Source organism: Dipodomys ordii, unplaced genomic scaffold (genome assembly GCF_000151885.1).
Source record: "Dipodomys ordii isolate 6190 unplaced genomic scaffold, Dord_2.0 Scaffold14, whole genome shotgun sequence".
NCBI classification, from domain to species: domain Eukaryota; kingdom Metazoa; phylum Chordata; class Mammalia; order Rodentia; family Heteromyidae; genus Dipodomys; species Dipodomys ordii.
The window spans coordinates 4,713,070-4,735,292 of record NW_012267230.1 but is presented as its reverse complement, the minus strand read 5'-3'; the positions used below and the strand labels follow the sequence as shown (position 1 = coordinate 4,735,292).

The 22,223-nt window shown below is 45.7% G+C and overlaps 1 protein-coding gene across 1 annotated transcript in view; it reads left to right on the top strand.

Annotated features, from left to right (window-relative positions):
- Nucleotides 1-221: 221 nt before the first annotated feature.
- Xpo6 (exportin 6) overlaps nt 222-22,223 on the top strand; it is a 96,068-nt gene continuing 74,066 nt past the window's right edge. Inside the window, exon 1 of the mRNA XM_013011576.1 lies at nt 222-763. Within this exon, the coding sequence (XP_012867030.1) occupies nt 761-763 (3 nt within the window). The 5' untranslated portion in view covers nt 222-760. The remainder of the gene's footprint in view (nt 764-22,223) is intronic.

The window sequence follows — 22,223 nt, the reverse complement described above, 5'->3', positions numbered from 1 at the left end:
GGGGGGAAATGGGGCGGGTCTACGGGAGGGGCGGGGCCAATGGGTGCCGTCAGGTGAGACTCCACCCCTTCCCCCCGCCCCTCCTCGATTCCGGATTGGTCCGGTTCCAGCGGCCGCAGCTCGGCCGCCTGGCTGTGGGGCGGCCCGGCGTTCTCCACTTCCGGCGCATTTGGGGCTGTTGGTCGCTGGTGGCCGCGCGGCGCGAGCGGGCGGCTCCGGGGCGGGCGCGCGCAGGGATGCTCTGGGGGGCGGCAGCGGCGGCGGCCGAGTGGGCTGAGGCGGCGAGGACAGCGCGGGCCTGTGGGCCTGTGTCCTGAGGCGGCCAACCTCACCGCCGAGGTCCCTTCGGCTTCTGCTTCCTTGAGCCTCGGGGCCCGCCGTCGCCTCCCGTCTTCCGCGGCCCCGGAGCCCCTGCCTGGGCCCGCAGCCGCCGCACTGGGGGTCGGGCCCGGGTGGGGGCCTGGAGCTGCTGCTCTTGTCGCTGGCCTGCAGGATCCCGTTTCCTGCTTGGGGAGGGGCCGGTGGGGCTGCATGAATTGTCTCGGAGCGTCTCCGATGAGGAGGAGGACCGGGGGTCCGTGCTCTTTTTAGAGGGTCCCCCCGCGGGCCCGGGTGGGGTCGGGGTTGCTTTTGCTTGGGCGAGCGGGGGGGGGGGAGACTTCCCGAGCCTGCTGGGACCATGACCTGAACTCTCGGAGCAGGACGCCTCGGAAGCCCAAGAGCCAGCTCACCTGAGCCGTCCCACCCTTCCCCAGCCAGCATGGTGAGTGTGGGGGGGTCGCAGGCCTCGTTCCCTCTGCGGGGGGGACCAGGCCGGAGGGGTGGGCCCCGGGGCGGCCGAGCCCTCGCTGCTGTCCGTGGGGCGGGGAGAGGCGCGTGTCGGAGCCGGGCTGGTGACACATGCGTACACGGGGTTGTTCGTTCCCCATCCCTTCTCCCCCCCCCCCCCCGCCAGGGCTGGCTCGGGCCTGGGAGGGCCCTGGGAGCCCAGCGGGCATAACCCTACCAATGTGGAGTTTGCTACTCTCCTTGCCATGATCATCACTGTCATTGATGGTGTGCCAGACCCCGTGTTCAAGAGATTTAGTTGGCGTTTTTACTGGTCACAAGAACCCTCTGATCGGAACTGGGGAGACTGAGGCACAGAGTAGTTAATTACCCAGCTCCAGGCCAGGCGACTTCATCTGGGACTGTGGCAAGATTTAAACCTAAGAAGGCTGACTGGTAATAAAAGGCAGGTGCGGTTCTTTAAGAGCATCTCCAGCTATAGGTTTTAGTTTTACTTTGGGGAAACTGAGAACAGGCCTCACAGAGCTCACTACATAGATGATGGTGGAGTCGGCAGTGGAGTTCTCTGGATTTCCATTCCAAGTTGCTGTTTTTTCTTCTCCACAATGTGACCTTTTTCCTGCTGGTGCCAGGAAAATGTCCATCCTTTCAGATTCAGCTCAGAGCTTTTTTTTTTTAAACTCAGGGGTGCTATCACTTGAGCCACACCTCCACTTCCGCCTTTTCACTGGTTATCGGAGATAAGAGTCTCTTGGATTTAGTCTGCCAAGGCTGGCATCCTCTGAACCTTGATCCTCAAATCTCAGCTTTCTGAACAGTTAGGATTACAGGTAAGAGCCACTGAGGTAGGGCTAAGAAGCATCTTCTGGGGGAAGAGACCATATTCACTATCCAACCTTGCAGACACTCAGTGGTACTTCCTGAGGTTTAGGTGCTCAACTCTTAATTTGTAGAGTATTTTCTTTTTTTTTTTTTGGCATGTACTCAGGGTTGAACTTGCATACTTGCTGTGTTTTTTTTTTTTTCCTTAAGTCTAGTGCTTTACCACTTGAGCCATGCCTCCACTTCTTGCTTTTTTTTGCTGGGTGATTGGAGATAAGACTCTTGGATTTATCTGCCTGGGCTGGATTCAAATCACAATCCTCAGATCTCAGCCTCCTGAGTAGCTAGGATTACAGAGCCAACAGTGAACCACCAGTGCTTGGCTTCTTTTTATCATTGTAATGTCCTCTGAGCCTGTGGCATCCCAAATAGACTGAGCTCCTTCAAGGTGGGATTGTCAGATTTTTTTTTTTCTTTTTCCTTTCCTTTTTTTTGGTACTGGGGATCGAACTCAGGATGTTGCACTTGCTATTGGGCAAGCTACATCCTAGTCCTGTCAGATTCTTTTTTTTTAAATCTTTGTTTTATTTTCTATTTTTACCAGTCTTGGGGCTTTAACTAAAGGCCTGGCTATGTCCACAACACAACTTCCAGCTTTTTTCCTGTGTATGTGGTACTGAGGAATTGAACCTGAGGCTTCATGCATGCTAGCCAAGCACTCTACCACTAGGCTACATTCCCAGCCCCCTGTCAGATTCTTTACTGCTCAGCTCTGGCATGCTCTGAAACCATAGCAACTCCAGGCGCCCTGTTTTACTCCTGCCAATTTAGTGGTTTAAATAAATGATATGTTTTAAAAGGGATTGTCCAACTTTGAAAGGGCCAGAAGATGGTGGGTTAGGTCCTGGTTGTAGAAAGAGGAAGTAAGGCACTGACCTCGTTTTCATGGGTTTAACAACAAGCTGGGTTAAAGACTCCACCAGTGCTGAGCAGCATGGCATAATTGTTCTACATATACTACTGAGGATGTGTGTATTACACACATGTGGCTGAGCAGTTAAACTCAATACAATGTGGCGATAGTAATTTTCAAGAAGGTACATGTAATATTCAGTACTGAAAGTAGTACTCATTCTTTTATTTTTAAATTTAAACTTTTAAAATTGTGATTAGAATCTCCATAACATAAAACTTAGCTTTTTACTATATCTAACTTGGAGTGCAGTGGCATGAAGCATATGTCCTTTGTGTACAACTCCAATGGCCATCCGTCTCCCTGAACTGAAGATCTGTACCCTGAATACCATCTCTTGGCTTCTCCCAGTGGGCCTTTCATCACCATTTGACTTGACTTTTTCTTTTTTTTTTTTTGGGTCCAGTCGTGGGCTGAACTCTGGGCCTGGGCGCTGTCCCTCAGCTCTTCAGCTCAAGGCTAGTGCTCTACCACTTGAGCCACAGCGCTTCCAGCTTTTTTCTTTTTTCTTATGTGGTGCTGAGGAATCGAACCCAGGGCCTCAGGCATGCAAGGCAAGCGCTCTACCACTGAGCCACCTTCCCAGCCCCTGACTTAACTTTTTCTATGAAATTGACTGCTTGAGGCAGTGAGTGCAGGGGAGGATTTGTCCTGTGATATGAGGGACTTATTTCACTTAGCATCATGTCTCCAGAGTGCATCATGATTGAGTGTATCAGAATTTCTTCTTCTTTTTCTCTTTCTTTTTTTTGTCAGTTGTGGGGCTTGAACTCTGGTCGTAGGTACTGTCCTTCAACTCTCCAGCTCAAGGCTAGCACTCTACCACTCCAGCTACTTCTGGTTTTCTGATGGTTTATTGGAGATAGGAGTCTCATGGACTTTCCTGCTCAGGCTGGCTTTGAACCATGATCTTCAGATCTTAGCCTCCTGAGTAGCTAGGATTACAGGCATGAGCCACGGGTGCCCGGCAATTTCTTTTCTTTTTAAAGAAGTTCTTGTTGAATGTGCTGTGAGTGTTCACTGGTCAGTTCTTCACTGGATCATTTTTATGTTGGGCTTTTGTGTTCAAATCTTTTTTTTTTTTTAATGTGGTACTGAGGAATTGAACCTAGGGCCTCATGCATACTAGGCAAGCACTCTACCTACCACTAAGCCACATTCCCAACCCCTTGTTTATAAATCTTTTGGTGAAAAATTTTTTTTTTTGGCTGGTCCTGGGACTTGAACTCAGGGCTTGGGCTCTGTCCCTGAGCCTCCCTGTGCTCAAGGCTAGTGCTCTACTACTTGAGTCACAGCGCCACTTCCATCTTTTTCTGTTTATGTGGTACTGAGGAATTGAACCCAGGGCTTCATGTATGCTAAGCAAGCACTCTACCACTAAGCCACATTCCCAGCCTCTTTTGGTGAATTTTATAAGTAGCTACTACCTGCTGTACCTGGACAGACATAGTCCTCCCTCCCTCAGGAACTTAGGACATTACGTGAACAGAATTTTATTTGTTCTTAGCAGAGCCAGCACAGCCCTCTTTACATGCAGGTTTTATTCCATGGGCAGTCAGTAGAACATTATGAGAACACCATTGTTGAGTAATGATTGTGGATCTGTTGGCTTCATCACCTCTGTAGACATTCCCCCCCCCCCCCCCCAGGTCAGTTGCGAGTCAGGCTTACTGTAATTAGACTTCAGTTACTTAAGGGCACAGGGAGTGGCCACAGTAGGTGTGAAGTGACCTGGATCTCTAACCACATCCTTTTCACATCACTGACATTTAGGGTTTACTTGTAGTTGTTCCAGGATCAGAGGTTTGGGCAGGGCAGGCTGTGTCCCCTTAGGTAAGGAAGCCATTGCTTGATTTGTATTTTACAGTAGGAGCATCTTTTCCCAGGGTTTACAACTCTCTATTCCAAATCTTTTCCTCCATTTCTTACTGACATTTTGACTTTTTAAGAATATTAGTTGAGCCTGTAATCTTAGCTACTTAGAATGCTGAGATCTGAGGATCACGGTTCAAGCCAGCCCGGGCAGAAAAGTCCGTGAGACTCTGATCTCCAATAAACCCCTAGAAAACCTGAAGTGGCGCTGAGGCCCAAGAGGTAGAGCACTGGCCTTGAGCTGAAGAGCTCAGGGATATCGCCCAGGCCCAGAGTTCAAGCCCCACGACTGGCAAAAAAGAAAAAAAAGAATATTATAGTTGAAAGCCTTGTGCCAGTGGTTTATGCCTGTAATCCTAGCTACTCAGGAGGCTGAGATCTGAGGATCCTCTCTGGGCGGGAAAGTCTGTGAGACTCTTTTTTTTTGGGGGGGGGGTCCAGTCATGGGGCCTGAACTCTGGGCCTGGGCACTGTCCCTCAGCTCTTCAGCTCAAGACTAGCGCTCTAGCGCTTGGGACACAGTGCCACTTCCAGCTTTTTTCTTTTTTGCTTATGTGGCGAGCCCAGGGCCTCATGCATGCAAGGCAAGCGCTTTACCACTAAGCCACCTTCCCAGCCCTGTGAGACTCTTATATCCAGTTAACCACCATCAAACCGGAAATTGCGCTGTAGCTCAAAGTGGTAGAGTACTAGTCTTGAGCTGAAGAGCTCAGGGACAGCACCCAGGCCCCACAACCAAAAAAAAAAAAAAATTAGTTGACCTAAGTTTAAACTTTTAAATTTCCTTTTAGACTCTAGTGAAGCTTGAAAATTATGTAACAGGGTAAAAACTACCATTTAACCAGGCATGGGTTCACATCTGTAATCCTAGCACTCAGAAGGCAGAGAGAGGGAGGAAGATCCCAAGGGGAAGGCCAGCATCAGCTATACATCAAGTTCAAGGCCAGTTGAAACTACATTTTGAAACTAGCACAAGAAAAAAAGTAACAAAATTTCAAGTCCCCGACCACTTATTAAGCATCTCTGATAATGCTATTTTTCACTTATGGCCTTATTCAGTGTTAGTTAACCCAGGTTACTTATTGCTTTTAGTACAGGGTGCAGGGAGGAGGTAACCAACCTGCTTTAGGATACTTACTAAGGTTTGGAGCTGGATACTCTTCTTTAAAGCCTGTGCTTTTTGCTGTACACTATACCACCTCATGGGGAAAGAAGATCAGAAGTGTCATCCAACTGTGCTTTGATTCTCAGAGTAGCAGGGCGTGAGCCGTAGGGGAGTTTTCTTTAGTGTCTCTGTAGCAGCAGGGAACTTGGCTTGAACATTTACACTTAAAAAGGATTTGTAGTTACAGTACAGAATTACTAATGGTAACACTATTTACAATGATTAAATCATCATTTTGTATTGATTTTCCACGAGTTTGGGGTCTGTGTAGCACATCAGAGGATCTCACTACTGCTTTGAAAAGTTAATATTATTCAGTGATCTTCAAATGGAAAGTGCAACATTGGATCCCCGTTTCAATTAGCGTTTCTTTTTAGTTGCCTATAGATTGCATTAGTTATAGATCAGACATCAAGTCTGGTCACTTTCATAGTGTACCTTCAGTTCCTCCATCTGCACTGTTGCATTACATGCTTGGCAGCAGAAGTCCTGAGGAAGCTGTGGTGGTATGATGTGATAGCAGGGGAGGGTTCAGCAGTATCCAGAGGTTCTGTGTTTTGGTCATACCTTTGGAAACTAGCTTGTTGTACACAGCTAAAGTGTAGAGGTGGCACTTAATAGTAATCCCAGTACTTGGGAGGCTCAGTAGGAAGGATGAGGAGTTGGAAGCCAGCCTGAGCTCTCTCAGAGAGACGGTAGGGGAGGAGAGGAAAAAGAGAGGAGGAGAGAAAGAAAAATTTCCAAAAACCCCCAAAAGGGGCTGGGAATGTGGCTTAGTGGAAGAGTGCTTGCCTAGCATACATGAAGCCCTGGGTTTGATTCCTCAGTACCACATAAATAAAAAGACGGAAGTGGCGGTGTGGCTCAAGTGGTTGAGTACTAGCCTGGAGCAAAAGAAATTCAGGGACAGTGCCCAGGTCCTGAGTTCAAGCCCCAGGACTGGCAAGAAACAAAAAACAGAAATGGTTTTGGCAGCTTTTGAAAAAAATTAAGGGTTGGAGCCATGACTCAGTTTGTAGAGTGCTAGCCAGTTAGTGAAAGTGTCTAGTACTGAGTTCAAGACCCATTCTTTGACCTGAAAAAATTAGTTCACGACATACTTTGAAATGATGAAATTACCTGGTAAACAAAACCCCCAGTCAATGTGATGTACTCTCTTTTTTTTTTTAATTGGTCGTGGGGTTTGAACTCTGGGCCTCGGCGCTGTCCCTCAGCTCTTCAGCTCAAGGCGAGCGCTCTGCCACTTGAGCTACAGCGCCACTTCCAGTTTTCTGGTGGTTTATTGGAGATAGGAGTCTCACGGTCTCTCCTGCCCGGGCTGGCTTTGAACCGCGATCCTCAGATCTCAGCCTCCTGAGTAGCTAGGATTACAGGTGTGAGCCACCAGCGCCCAGCTCACACAGGTCAGTCTCTATTAAGCCGTGGCTTTTTAGTATCTATTTATTCATGAATCAGTCATTGAAGTTCTGCTTTCAAAATTAAAATCCCTGGTGCTGTGGTTATACCAATGTCATTGTATATAGAAAGCATAGTGTATACCAGGCATTTTACAGATAGTTACCCATGTAATGCCAGGGGGTAGAGGCTGTTTTTATTTTTATAGCTGATGACATTCAAGGCACTGAGAGTCTAGGCAACTCTTCCCAATATCAAACTGCAATCTTAGGATGGCTCTGGGATGAAGATCCAGCCATTCTGGCTCCAGAGTTGGTGGCCTTTGTATAGGACCTACTTAGCATACTTGAGGGCCTGGCTTCCAACCCCAGCGAAAAATGGGTGCTCAAGCAGTTACACTTTCAGAGTAGTATCTGCCTGCCCTGGAGGAGAGAGCATAATGGTGAAGATAAGACATTATTCTGTTAAGTACAAGAGACTAGCAAGAGTGATAGCAGGGGACTGGGAAGGAGGCTCAGTGGTAGAGTGCTTGCCTTGCATGCATGAGGCTCTGGGTTCGATTCCTCAGCACCACATAAGCAGAAAAAGCCGGAAGTGGCACTGTGGCTCAAGTAGTAGAGTGCTAGCCTTGAGCTGAAAAGCTGAGGGACAGCGCACAGGCCGAGTTCAGACCCCACAACTGACAAAAAAAAAAAAAAAGAAAAGAAAAAAAAAGTGATAGAGTTTGTTGGCACAGATGTCGCTACCAAGGCACATTGTTAGGAAGAATGCACCGATAGAGATGGAGGAGCAGCTGAGAAGCAGCGAGTGCCAAGGGAGGCTTCTCAGGAGGCGCACTGGATAAGGAAGAGTTAGCAAGCACAAAGGGCCTTCTAAGTGAAAGTTGTTTGCCTGTGGTTTCAAAGAGAAGATGCATATCAATAAAGATAATGGAAAACAGTAAATGAGGGAAAGAATGCACACTGGTTGGGGCATTGGACTTTCTAGGCATATATATATCTCTATGCATTACACAAACTTTTTTTGGGGAGGGGGCAGTATTGGGGTTTGAAGTTAGGGCCTGGAACTTGCTAGGCAGGTGCTTTACCATTTGATCCACACCCTTGGATCTTTATTTGCTTGGGTAGTTTTTCTGCTATGGTCTTACTTTGCCTGGAGTTGACCTTGTGATCCTCCTCCTTAATGTCTATCACATAGCTAGGATCACAGGCTCACTCCACTATTTCTGGTTTGTTTGTTGAGATGAGGTCTTGCTAACTTTTTGTCCTGGCTGGCCTTAATCTTGGATCCACACCTCCCAAGTTGGTAGAATTATAAACAAGCTATTTTTCTATTGCCCTATTTCTTTTTCCCCTCTTTTCAATAAAACTTAAGTGTGGTCTATACCTGGTCTCTGATTTCTCACCTTCTATTCTCTCTCTCTCTTTTCTTTCTTTTTTCTTTTTGTCCGTCATGGGGGTTGGACTCGCCCTGGGCGCTGTCTTTCAGCTCTTCAGCTCAAGGCTAGTGCTCTACCACTTGAGCCACAATGCCTTATTCAGGCTTTTTCTGTTTATATGGTGCTGAGGAATTGAACCCAGGGCCTCATGCATACGAGGCAAACACTACCACTGAGCCACCTTCCTAGCACCTCTCTTTTTTCAAATTGGTCATAGGGCCTATACTCAGGGCTTGGCTTCTGCCCCTGAGCTTCTCCAGCTAGCTCTCTACCATTTGGGTCACAACTCCATTTCCAGGTTTTTGGGGTTAATTGGTGAAAAGAGTCTCATGGACTTTACTGACCTGGCTGGCTTCAACCCTCAGTCATTAGATCTCAGCCTCCTGAGTAGCTAGGATTACAGGTGTTAGCCACCAGCACCCGGCTTTGTACTTTTTATAGCATTCTTTTAACATTTAATATTCTCACTGTTAGTTATGAGGTCCATTTTTAATTGTCTCTTTGTGTTAAAATATTAGCTTTATAAAGCTAGGGTTCTCTGTTCACTAATATATCTGAAAACATGTAGAACAGGCTTGGCCTGGCACAGTTCTGCAGTGCTGGGGAATGCTGTGGCCGTTTTGGGGGTTTAGAGAGAGGGAGTGAGTTGGATTCTGTGGGTTGAATAGAGGTTGCAGAGAGGTTATTTCAAAGGAGACATGTAGAGAAAGGTGGCATGTAAAGAAATCATTGCATAGACTTGTTTGGCCATTGTGTTGGTTTTTGCAGTGTGTGGAGAGAAGGTGGGAGGCTGGCAAGATTGTGGAGGGTCTCAAGTACTACCCGAGGAGTTTGGCTTTTGGCTGTTTTTCTCTTAAAGGAAAATTAATCCATCTGCTGCACATAGGTTAGATTGGTGTGGCAAGCAAGGTATGATTCTGTGTCAGAATGGATGTAGATTTAGGAGTGGAGAGGAAGACTTGAGTGTGATAATCGTCACCTAAATCTGATTGTACAGAAAAGGAATGGAGAAAAGGGAAAAACTCAAGCTGATTGTAGAAATTTGAATTGGTGATTGGCTTTGATAGGAATGGAAGGTAAAATAACTGGCAGGAAGGAGAAGACAGGAAGGAGATGGGCCACGTGCTGATACAGTGGGAGCGTGGCCATTCTGAAGGGGAGAGACTGCTATGTTGAGATGAGAGTGATTGGCACCTGACAGCAAAAGGAAGCTGAATTCAGCAGTGGTTGAATTGTCAGCACATACTTCCGTCTTAAGGATGAAGTGATGGCGTAGGCAGGGATGAAGAGCGTCTAAATTCCTGAAAGAAAATGTAGCTGTTTTTCTGCCTTTTGTTTTTGGAGTAGGGTGCTACAGATCCCACCCAAAACCTCATGCATACCAGGCAGGTGCTTTACCACATGACCATGCCCCAGTCTGCCTCCATTTATTCCAACCTTCTGCCCATTTCCCTGTTCATTCATTCTGTAATTGTGTGTGTGCGTGCGCATGCACCAGTACCAGGGCTTGAACTCAGAGCCTAGAGCTCTCACTTGCTTCACTCTTTCACTTACAGCTGGCCTTTGACACTGAGTCAGCCCTATTCATACAGCTTTTGGTGGCTAACTGGGAATATGAATCTGGAGAACTTCTGTGCCTTTTTTTTTCAAACCTTGATCCCCTGGTCTCAGATCTCAGCTAGCATTACAGGTGTGAGCCACCAGTAGGACAAAATGACTTAGAAAATACTTACTATGATTTATTTGGGATATATTTTAGAGACTTCCCAAATTGTACCTTGTTCTCCAGTCAGAATAGACCAGAACACTCAATACCCTTTCATACTTGTCTGTTTTTTTGCTCATCTGTTTGTTTTCTCTGCTGTCCTCCTTTGTTTTTGCAGGTGTGATTCACCTGAAGTGTTCAGGATCATAAGTATTACTTTGGTGCTTTCTATCCACTAGTTTAACACAGATCATTTTTGATTATATAGTTAGTTGTTTTGCATTTATTTATTTAGCCAGTCCTGGGGCTTGAACTCAGGGCCTGGGCACTGTACCGGAGCTTTATTTGCTCAAGGCTAGCACTCTACCACTTGAGCCACAATGCCACTTTCTGTTTATATAGTCCTGAGGAATCAAACCAAGGCTTCATGCCTGCTAGGCAAGCACTCTACCACTAAGCCACATTCCCAGCCCTTATTTATTTATTTTTTGGTTGGTTGTGGGGCTTGAACTCTGGCCTGGGTGCTGTCCCTGTGCTCTTCAGCTCAAGGTGAGCACTCTACCACGTCAGCCACAGTGCCACTTCCGGTTTTCATGGAGATGAGAGTCTGACAGACTTTCCTGCCCGTATTGGCTTTGAACTGTGAGCCTCAAATCTCAGCCTTTTGAGTAGCCACCGGTGCCCGGCTTCCCTATTTATTTTTTAATATACCTATTACAGGATTTCATGTATGTAATTAAGTGTCACACAGGTTTGAGTTGCATAAAATGAAATCTTGCTTCCTTCCCTTCTTCCTCCCCCTCAGTCTTTAGTCCAAGTCTGAGGTGAGAAGAATCAGTCTTTAGGATAGGTTTATGGAACTCTTCTTTACTTCTCCAATGCCGAGTAAGGATCCAGCAGATGGGTAGTGGAGTCAGGAGTGAAAATAAACTCAAGAAGGTTAAGGTGGGCCCTTGATGTTAGTAGTGGTAACCCTGTGAGTGTAATCAGCATTCAGTTTTCTAGAATCCCTGTGAAGAGTAAGGGTGGGGATCTGTTTAGCCCCAGGCAGCAGAGGTGAGCAGCGGATGAGGAAGGGGAGTGCCTCAAGCACTAGTGCTGTGTTGGGGCGGGGGGTTTAGCTCAGTGGAAGCCCTGCCTGCTGAGCGCAAGGCCCCGAGTTTGGTCCTCAGCTCTGGGGGGGGGGGGGGGAGAAGAAAAAAAAGAAAAAAAGACTAGTGCTATGTAGCTAGCAGTGTTCCAAGAAGTCCCACAGCCTCTCAGCTACTGGAAGATTCCCTGGGGGAATAGTTAGGAGTGGAGATAGGATATGGTGGAGTGGGGTAATTGTATCCATTGGTTTTAAGTATTGGCTATCCCAGCAAAGCCTCTAGGCAGAAGAGTTGAGGGTGGTGGAAGAGACAAACAAAGGAAGGAAGGAAAAAGTGCATTTCATAATTACATCCTGTAATCTCTGACAGTCACCCCCCCAGAGTAGGTAGATACTTGTGTTCCTATTCAACTGGTGGGAATGGTGAGGAGGACTCCGAGGCCTGCAGGGCTGCGCTGAGGCTCTGAGAGTAGTGAATACTAACCTAAGTAGCTACAATGACCTCGTAAGGTGACAGCCAGGTTTCAGACCAGAGCCCAGGCTGTTTAGAGATCACTAGATTTCTTCTTAACCAGGTGCACATATGCATGGACATATTTGTTTAGCATATTTGGATATATTGTCCCAGAAAATTAGGGCATCTTGCCAGCTGAACTTAAAACTAAAAATTTGCTTCATAGAGGGAGGGGTCCGCATTTACCAGTGTGTCCTGGAAAGTGGTGGGATGGACTGACTGTTGAGGTAGGGTGACCACTGGCCCACATTAGACTCTGGCCAGGCTGACTGTTGGCCTGGGGCTCCAGAAGACCCACCTTCACCTGAGGGTTACAGAGAGAAAAAGCTCTGGTGTAGAAGGCTCACACAAGGAAAAGGAGTTCTGTGACAAATTAAACAAAAAAATTATGCTTTCTAAATCAGAAATAGCTAGACCTGGGGATTTTTTTTTTTTGTGGGGAGAAACAGGATAATTTCTCTGCTTACTCCTCTTCCCTTCCTCTTCCCTCTCCCCTCGCCCCTCACCTTTCTTTTCCCCTCTCTATCCCCTCTCCCCTTTTCCTCTTTTCCTCTTTCTCACCCCCTCTCTCTCTTCACTCCCCCCTTTCATACTAGGGCTTGAATTCACACACAGGTATTCCACTGTCTGAGCCAATACTCCAGTCTTTATGTTTCAGTTATTTTTTGGATAGGGCCTTATTTTTTAGAGAGCCACAGATGGATATTTTCCTGCTCTTCCTCCCTTATAGCTTGAATTGCAGATGCCTGCCCCCATTTCCTGTTGGGGTCACTGGCTGAAGGTGGCTTCTAACAGATTTTCCTGAGCAGTTGGGATTGCACATAGGCATGAACATGTTTTTTTTTTTTTTAGTTGTTGGCCACGGGGCCTGAACTCTGAGCCTGGGTGCTGTCCCTTGGCTCTTCAGCTCAAGGCTAGCGTTCTACCACTGAACTACCTTCCCAGCCCTGAACCATGCTTTTTAAGAAAAGAAAATTTGGGCTAGGAAGGTGGCCTAGTAGTAGAGTGCTTGCCTACCATGCATGAAGCCCGCATAAGCAGAAAAAGCCAGAAGTGGCACTGTGGCTCAAGTGGTAGAGAGCTAGCCTTGAGCTGAAGAGCTGAGGGACAGCGCCCAGGCTCAGAGTTCAGACCCCATGACTGACCAAAAAACAAGACAAAGCTATGTTTTGAAGTAATTGTGTGGTCATAGGGAATTTGCCAAAATGGTGACATTTTATGTACCTGTGTGCAGTATCCAAACCAGGAAATTGACGTTGGTGCATATTAATTATTGACTACACTACCGATCCTCCAGAGTTTTAAACCTGCATTCATCCACTTGTGTGTTTCAGTTTACCCCGCATGTTGATTCACCACTGTCAGGGTTCAGAACTGCCCAGCATAAGGACTCATTGTAATTACAGTCCCCTTCCTAGCATCCCTTTCTAGTACATGTGTCATTTTGAGAAGGATAGGTGAAAGCAGTCTATAGAGTGTAGCCTTTTGAAACTGAATGTTTTCCCCACTAAACATAAGCCCTTGAGGCCCGACCATTTTACTTGATTTTTTTTTTTTGGTTCGTCATGGGGCTTGAACTCTGGGCTTGAGTACTATCCCTGCGCTCTTCAGCTCAAGGTGAGCGCTCTACTGCTTGAGCTACAGCACCACTTCTGGTTTTCTGGTGGTTAATTAAAGAGTCTCACCGACTTTTCTGCCCGGGCTGGTTCAGCCTCCTCAGTAGCTAGGATTATAGGCGTGAGCCACCGGAGCCTGGCTTTACTTGAATTTACTAGCAGAAAAAGGAAAACGCACTAGATAAGAATTACCAATTCAATTAAGTCTTTGGTTCAATTAAACTCATGTAAAGTAAGGAAGATTGTGAGAAATGTTAAGAAGAAGGCATTGTCTCTTCATAAATACGTATTTCATGTTTAAGTTTTGCCAACTCCTTCCTCATTTTTGTTATGTTGTATCAGTGCATTTATAGTTTGTGTTCTAATTTAGTTCCTCAGTATTTAGTATTTTAAAGGATCCAGTGTTCCCATTATTGTTGTTTTTTAAATCTCTCCTCCCCCAGCTTGAACTCAGGGCCTGGGCACTGTCCTTGAGCCTCTCTGTGCTCAAGGCTAGTGCTCTACCACTTGAGCCACAGCTGGCTTTTTCTGTTTATGTGGTACTGAGGAATGGAACCCAGGGCTTCATGCATGCTAGGCAAGCACTCTACCTCTAAGCCAGCCCCTCCCTTTGGTTTTTGAGAGAGGATCCAGGTATCCTCTTGCCTCTGCCGTATAGCTATTAGGATTACAGGCATGCCTCATTGTGCCCAGCTCCCAGCTGGCTCCTGCTTTGGTTTGTTCACATGCTGTGATTCATTTCCTTATGGCTAGATTTTCTTGTCAAATTTTATAAAGAGTGCCGTAGATGTGAATTCTGAGTACATATTTTGAAGGACATCTTGGCTAGGCATAGCATTCTTGGGGTTCATTCTCTCCCTCTGATTTTGTGGCTGTTCTGCCATCTAGAACTAAGTGTTCTATTAACCTTTTTATTTATTTATCATTGATTAGCTGGGTAGTTCTTTCAAAAAAGTTCATAATTGTTACATTTCCTGAATTATTTCATGTTTCAAATATGTCTGTGTGGTCCTTCTCCATAAATGGTAGCCTTGCTGGGTACAGTGTTCATGGGTCATACATTCTTCTTCTAATAGATGTTTTATTATTGTTTTCTGCCAGGGAAGGATGGTATGTAGAAATGTTCTCCCATATTATCCTACTGAGAACTACCCTGGCTTCTGCCTGGCTTAGGGGAGAGCCGTGTTGGAGTTCTGTACCATGAAGTGCCTTTCCATGGAGATGACTTTTATCAGTTTGCCCCAGAACACCGTGTGCCTACATTCATGAATGTACCTACTTCCCTGACATTGGTTAGTGTGCATTTCTAGGGTTTCTGCCAACTGCCCTCAGTACTCCAATCAAAGATTGCATCTATCTTTGCATACTTTGTGAGTTACTAAGATACATTTGTAGAGGTGGAGATAGGGGGCAAAACAGTAAGTACTTTTAAAAGTTTTGTTAGGTAGTATGAATCTCTAAAAAAGATTGTATTATTCTACACCGGAACTTGTGGCATATTCTGTTCCCCTATTTTGTGGCTAACACAATTAAAACTCCATCTTTCCAATGAGAAAGTCATACTTTATGGAGTACACATGCTTGTCAGTGAAGTAGAGCATCTGTGGTATTTTATTACCATATGTCTATTTCCTACATCATCTGGCCATTCTTGATCTTCTGATCTTTGTACGTTTTAGGTCGGTCAACATTTTTGAAAATGTGATTTTGTTGGATAAATTTAGAATGTTGACAGATTGCTCAGATTTGGAGTAGCTTTTAGCAGTTTCAGGATGAAGTACACACTGCTTATTTTTGTCAGAATTAGAGCATTAGCCCTAGCATGTTGGTTGAGACAAGGTACCCCTGTAGCCCCTGCACACAAGAGCCTCCCTACCTTAGCAGAGAGATTGCCAGTTTCATGCCAGCCTGGCTGTATAGTGAGAGTGGAAGAAAAATTAGAAGAAAAGGCACCAACATTTCATGTGTACTCATGAGTGATGATTGTGATGGGGTCTAAGAATCTGATAGTTTGCTAAACCACTGTACACTTTCAGTTTGTTGATCCACGTAAATAAGATACAGGTTCCTTTCTACTTGGCTTCAGGTTTAGCTGTCACAAGGTAATTGAAGAACCTTTTAAAAGGGCAGGTTTCATGTAGGATAGAACTTCCATTACCAGAAAGTTGTGCAATGTCTTCGGTGAAGTGATTGCCTGGTTATCATTTTTGGCTGGTTCTGTTAGTTGGCTATAGTTATGAACCAGATTTAGAGTGTTCCTGTGAAGTGGCTTTATGTAAGGCTCTGCCAGTCATGCTTAGTGCTAACTTCCCACTGAAACTCCCCTTGGCTCATACTAGTTAAGAAGACCTCTGTCCCAGGAGTATAGCTCATAGTTGATCCATGTAAACCTAAAATTTCTTGAAAGTCTTGGGTCATACCTTAAACATTTGTTGTGTAAAAATAATATAGGCAGTGGGTGTTATAGCTAGTGATAAGTACCTCCTAGCTTCTGCAAGGTCCTGGATTTCATCCCCAGCACTGGGGAAAAAAATGTAAGTCTTGGCACTCAGAAGGCTGAGACAGGAGGATATGGAGTTCCAGGCCAGCTTGGACTACACAGGAGACTGTAGGTAGGTTCTTTCAGCTTACATTAACACACACACACACACACACACACACAGACACACACTCTTACACATGTGAAGAGCACAGAGGCCTTTATTTCTTTTATTCCATGTGGTAACTAACCCTTGTCTGTGGAGCTCTTTAAACAGTCATATTCTGCAAAGAGGTGCTGAAAAAAAAAAATCACATCTTGCTGGGCACTGGTGGCTCACGCCTATAATCCTAGCTACTCAGGAAGCTGAGATCTGAGGATCATGGTTCAAAACCAACCCGGGCAAGAAAGTCTGTGAGACTCTTTTCTCCGATTAATCACCAAAAGACTGGAAGTGGCACTGTGGAAGTGGTAGAGTGCGTCTTGAGCTGAAGAGCTGAGGGACAGCGCCCAGGCCCAGAGTTCAAGCCCCATGACTACCAAGAAAAAAAAAAATCACATCTTTGTGTCTTCAAGCTTCTTAAGAAGAGAAAGCCAGTGGAAGACATTTGAAAAGACCTCAAAGTAGTCTGTGAAAACTATTCTGGGGAAGTAAGGAACCTACCCTCTCCCCCAACACTTATTTTTTTTTTTTGTCGGTTGCTTGAACTTGTGGCCTGGACCATGTCCCTGAGCTCAAGGCTAGCACTGTACCACTTTGAGCCACAGCCCACTTCCCATTTTCTGATAGTTAATTGGAAATGAGGCTCATGGACTTTCCTGGTTTGTTTGTTTGTTTGTTTTGGTCGGTCGTGGAGCTTGAACTCTGGGCTTGGGTGCTGTCACTGTGCTCTTCAGTTCAAGGCGAGTGTTCTACCGCTTGAGCCACAGCGCCACTTCTGGTTTTCTAGTGGTATTGGAGATAGAGGCTCATGGACTTTCCTGCCCAGGCTGGCTTTGAACTGTGATCCTCAGATCTTAGCCTCCTGAGTTGCTAGGATTACAGAGCCACTGGCGCCCGGCTACTTTCCTGGTTTTGAACTGGGAGCCTCAGATCTCAGCCTGCTGAGTAGCTAGGATTACAGAAATGAGCTACCCGTGCCCAGCAGGAACTCCCCTTTACTTCACCAGTGAACAGACTGAAAATGAGAGTCTGGGGTTGACAGTTTTGGTTAGGACACTCCGGAGACTCCTGGCCGTTTAGTATTTGTGTTTTTCACTATTGATCACTAGTCTTCAAAGCCTTTGATAAATAGTTGTTGGTGTAGGAAGTTGTCTGGAGTACATGGTTCAGTGGGCTGGTGAGGGGGCCCATCTGAAAGCTGTTCCTAAGGCTGGTGTATGCCAGGCTACTACAAAAATTGCTGATTATTTAGAGAAAATTGGAAAGATACTTGTGACCTGAGTTTACTGTAATGTGTGAAATTTGCAGTTGTTTGCTAAAATGGAAAGTCAAGAGCTGAAAGGACTGGAGAATGCAGTAAGTCTACAGTTATGGTTATAAGGGTGGAAAGGGTGAGTAGAAGTTAGGAAACTTTATAATTGGGCTGGGAATGTGGCTTGGTGAGTGCTTGCTTAGCATGCATGAAGCCCTGGGTTTAATTCCTCAGTACCACATAAACAGAAAAAGCTGGAAGTGGCGCTGTGGCTCAAGTGGTAGAGTGTTAGGGTGCTAGGCTTGAGCAAAAGAAGGTCAGGGACAGTGCTCAGGCCCTGAGTTCAAGCCCCAGGACTGGCAAAAAAAAAAGGTTTATAATTTCTTGTTGGGTGTGGTGATATAACCCTGTAATCCCAGCTCTTGGGATGTGGAGTCAGGAGGATCGAGCATTTAAGATCAGCCTAGGCTCAAGTCAAGTAAGTCTGGCTGAAGAAGGGAAGAGTTAGTTGTATGGGGGAAAGTTTGAAAGCTAGAGTTTGGGGCATGAGGCGAAGCAGCAGGGCATTTGGCCTCTATACCAAGAATGTACTGGTACTTTTCTTATTGTTCCCCAAACAATACATGTAACTATTTGCATAGTATTTAAATGATTTTAGATAATCTAGAGATGATTTAAAGTATGCAGTAGTATATATATATAGGATGCTTGCAAATATGTGGGACACTTGCCAATGTGGAACTGATTTTTTTTTTTTTTTTATTTCTGGTCATGGGCTTGAACTTAGCCTAGGCACTATCACTGAGATCTTCAGCTTAAGGCTAGTGTTCTACCACTTTGAGCCACAGTGCCACTTAACGATTTTCTGGTGGTTAATTGGAGGTAGGAGCCTCACAGCTGTTCCTGCTTGGGCTGGCTTTGAACTGTGATCCTCAATCTCCTCAGTAGCTAGGATTACAGGCACGAGACACTGGCACTGGTTGTTTTTTTTTTAAATAAAGAACTTCAATGTCTGTAAGTTTATGGTATCCTTATTGGGGGTAGGTCCTGGAATTTACCCTCCACCCTCGCCCTTCGGATGCTAAGGATGAATTTATGGAGCTTCTTTTCATAGTTGCCTAGTATTCCAGTGTATGAGTGAGCCTCATTTAACCACCCCAGCTTTGATGGAAGGTTAGGTTGTTTCCTAATCCTTTGTTTTACCAACAGTGTTACAATGAAGTCCTTTTACACTTAAACTTTGGAAGGGGAAAAAAGTCACCCAGGATATGCCTACTGGATGAAATTGTGCTTGTAAAGGTTGATAGTTAGCATATCCTACTCTCCGCATTGTGTGAGTGGAAGGTCATTTCAGTTCATTGTGTGTTCAGTGTAATGATAGGAAGGCCAGGAGCAACCAGAGCTGGGACTACGATTGGAGATATCTCTAGGTTGGAGGTCTGTTTCAAAGAGTCAGGGCATATTAGAAGTTTTTAGATGTCTGAGGCCAGCAGTAGATGGAGTCTGCAGAGAACAGTCAGTTAGGGCTATAGCAAAGGTGGAGTGATGCCATCACCCCTGATGGTCAGACAGTAGAGGTCCTGGTAGAGGGGTGGCAGCCAAAAGATGCTTTTGAGAGCGCATTTACAATATCCATTTATTACCTGAAGAAAACTTTGCCTGACAGGACCTGAGTCATGAAGCTGTAGGGGGCTTAGCAGAGTTTTTAGTATAGAGGTCTTCTATGTTTAGCACAAGTTCCCCTCCCTGAGTTAACCTGAGTGTCAGGCTATTCTGTGTTTTATGGTTACAAGATCTCCTGGCCTGACGTAGGTGGTAGGTTGGGGAGTACAAGCACTTTGGGGCCTCACCTCTCCACCTTGCGTAACTAAGCAGAGTCTATCTGAGTTTGTTTTACATGCTGGGTTCTATCAGTATCTCTTTCTGTAACTGAATCAGCAAACAGCTCTTGCTGTAGAATCAGCAATCAGGTCTGAAATCCAGATGGAGGCCTAGGGGGCTGTGAGTCACTCACATTCTTTGTTTGCTTTCCTGGTAGTGGTAGGTGACCCGTATAAAAATGAAAGTGACGGCATTTGGCATTATGTGGATTTTTTTAAAAAGGGTTTTTAGTTGGCTTATTATGTGGGATTTTTGTTTATTTAGTTTCTTCCTTTTCAAAATGCTTATTGACTCACCAGTGAAATATGTAGTGAAATAGTTTTGCTCATTTATGGTGAAGGGTGCTAAGGGATTTATATAACATTATGTCATCTAATAATCACAACTACTTGCTGAGGGGAGAACTGTTAAAAGTTCATTTTGTAAGCTACCAAGAAAGTTGAGGCTCAGAGAAGTTAAGTAACTTACTCGAGGTCATGTAGATAAGCAAGAGGTGTAATCATTTAAGTGCAACTGTAGCTGACTCCAGAGCTCTCACTGTTCAGTTGAAGTCCAGTTATTTGCATTGCAAGAGAATCCAGACACCCACAGAGATGGAAAAACCCAGGTGGTATGCTAGGGGATTTGTGCAGTTGCCCACAGTGAAGGAACAGAGCTGGAAGGTGGGCTGAATTCAAAGGAGGACTTTATTCTTCTCCTTTTCCTCCCATTCTAGTAGGGTGGGCAGGATAGTGAGTGCCCCCCTGACAAAGGGCTGACAGGGAAAATGTGTTAGGGCTCATCCCTCATTGTTAAGGATGTGAGCAAGGCCAAAGGTGCTGGCAGGGCTGTTAACCAGGCAGCAGCTAAACGCCTGTTTCCTTTCCTCTGTGGACCCTTTCCCCAAACTTGCCATCTGCTTTCCTGCTGATTGCTGATGCCACTCTGATTTGGGAGTGGTATATAATGTCAATGTCAACATGGCTTCCTATATCATTATGCTACTTATAGCCTACAGCCTTTAAAAAGTCGTGGGTAGAATGGATAGGATCTCCTGCCTAGTGTTCTGTAGAGAGCCCAGAGCCATGCGAACTCCAGGTTAGGGTTGCTGTACAGACATGTCTCCTTTTGTGCCTTGGCCATCTGTGTGAAGGGAGGAGCTTACAGAAGCCCTAGCCAGGAAGAGGCACTTCCTACAAAACACTGATCCCCACTTGTGCGGCATCTCTCACTTCCTGCAGAATGGGATGCCATCAAAGGTCCCTCCCGCAGCTGCTCCTATGGCATCATTCTCTATTGTGTGGAGTATGAGGTCCTGTTGGGCCACTGGCTAATGAGACTTTGAGAGCCTTCACAAATGTGACTGAACAGCAGTTAAAATGATAGTATTAGAGTAGTGCTGGGTGTATTCAGACAGCTTAGCTGATGATAACTTAGGGGGTTTTGTATGGGCTGGGGATTTAGCTCTCAGTTGTAGAGCACTTGCCTAGTATGTGTAAGGCTGATGTCATTTCATACCAAAGATGCTCCAGGAGCTTTCTGGATTTGCCCAAAGTTATATAAGCTGAACCCCAGGGAGCCTGGAGTGGCTCCGCATGTCATTCTCTTGCTGCTCTGCATGGCTGTGTGCCTATGCATGGCTATGTGCCTCTCAGTAGCTTCACTGGTACCCATGAAATGAAGCCTGTGCTTTCTTGTGGCTTGTGTAGAGGGACCCCTTTCTCTGTAGCCTCATTCTGGCTTTGGCCTGTATTCAGAGGTAGACATCTGTCCCCCAGGTAGGAGCAGCATTAGAGTATATTTTCTTGTTTTCTCTGTGTGTGTGTGTGTGTGTGTGTCTGTGTCTGTGTGTCTGTGTGGTGTCAGTCATAGAGCTTGAAATCAGGGCCAGGGTGCTATCCCTGAACTTTTGGGCTCAAGGCTAGCACTCTACCACTTTGAGCTACAGCTCCACTTCCTGTTCTTGGGTGGTTCACAGACCCCCCTGCACAGGCTGGTTCTGAACTGCGATCCTCACATGGATTATAGGCGTTAGCCACCAGCACCTGGCTCGAGTGTGTTCTCTTGGGCTTCCTGTTACTTCCTTTCCATAGTTATCATTTCCCTGTTAGCTGTTCCAGGGCGAGTGGCACTCCACTGGTCCTCATTTGCCAGGTATGAGGTTATTGATGTATCAGAACACGGCCTAGATGGATCTGAAGACCAGCATATTGGCCATTATATTAAGCCAAGCTCAGAAGGACAAAAGTTGCATGGCTTCTTTCATATGTGAATGTTAAGCCTAAAATTTAAATGTAAACACAGGATCATATGTATATGTATATGATCATATGTGACAATATATGGTATGTACATGTGTGATAGACTGTGGTGAAACTCCTGAACAATTAAGAGCCACATTAACAAAAAATATTAGGAAGTTGAAACATGTCAGGGTATAGGTATAGTTATTAATGGGAGTGGGGGCAGATGAACTTGTGAAGGGAGAAGGAGGGCAAATATAGTCAAATTATGTACATGTGTGAAAGTAGAACAAGGAAACTTGATGAGTCTGGCTTGGGAAGGAGAGAGGAGGGAGGGGAGAGAGTGATGGAGGGAGTGATTATGATCAACATGTATTGGATACAGAAATGGACGTGTTAAAAAGGAATCTTCCTGTACAACTAATTGATGCTAAAAAAGAACACTGCCTAGTTTTGTGCTGAACTCTTACACCTCAAGAGAAGCCTGGCTTTTGCTGTTATTTTTCCCCACCTCCCTGCATGGGGCAGGTGGTAAAACCAGTTCAGAGTGGGAAGAAGGCCAGGCAGTGCTGCCAGTCACCTGGAGGACACTGGACTTGATCTGTGCTTGGGTTTTTGAGACTTTAAAGCCACTAGCTAGATCCTAGGAGGGAAGGAAGTGATTATCTGTTCACCATCCCAGCAGTCTGTTTAGAATACAATCTGGAGGCTTTGGCTAAAATCACAGAACTGTTAATTGCTAGATCTGTCTAGGGTGTCATTCAGGAAGGAGGGTGGTATGGATTTTACAAGAGAAACTGACTGTTAAACAGGACAGGTGATAATAGCAACTGAAGTGAAATTATAT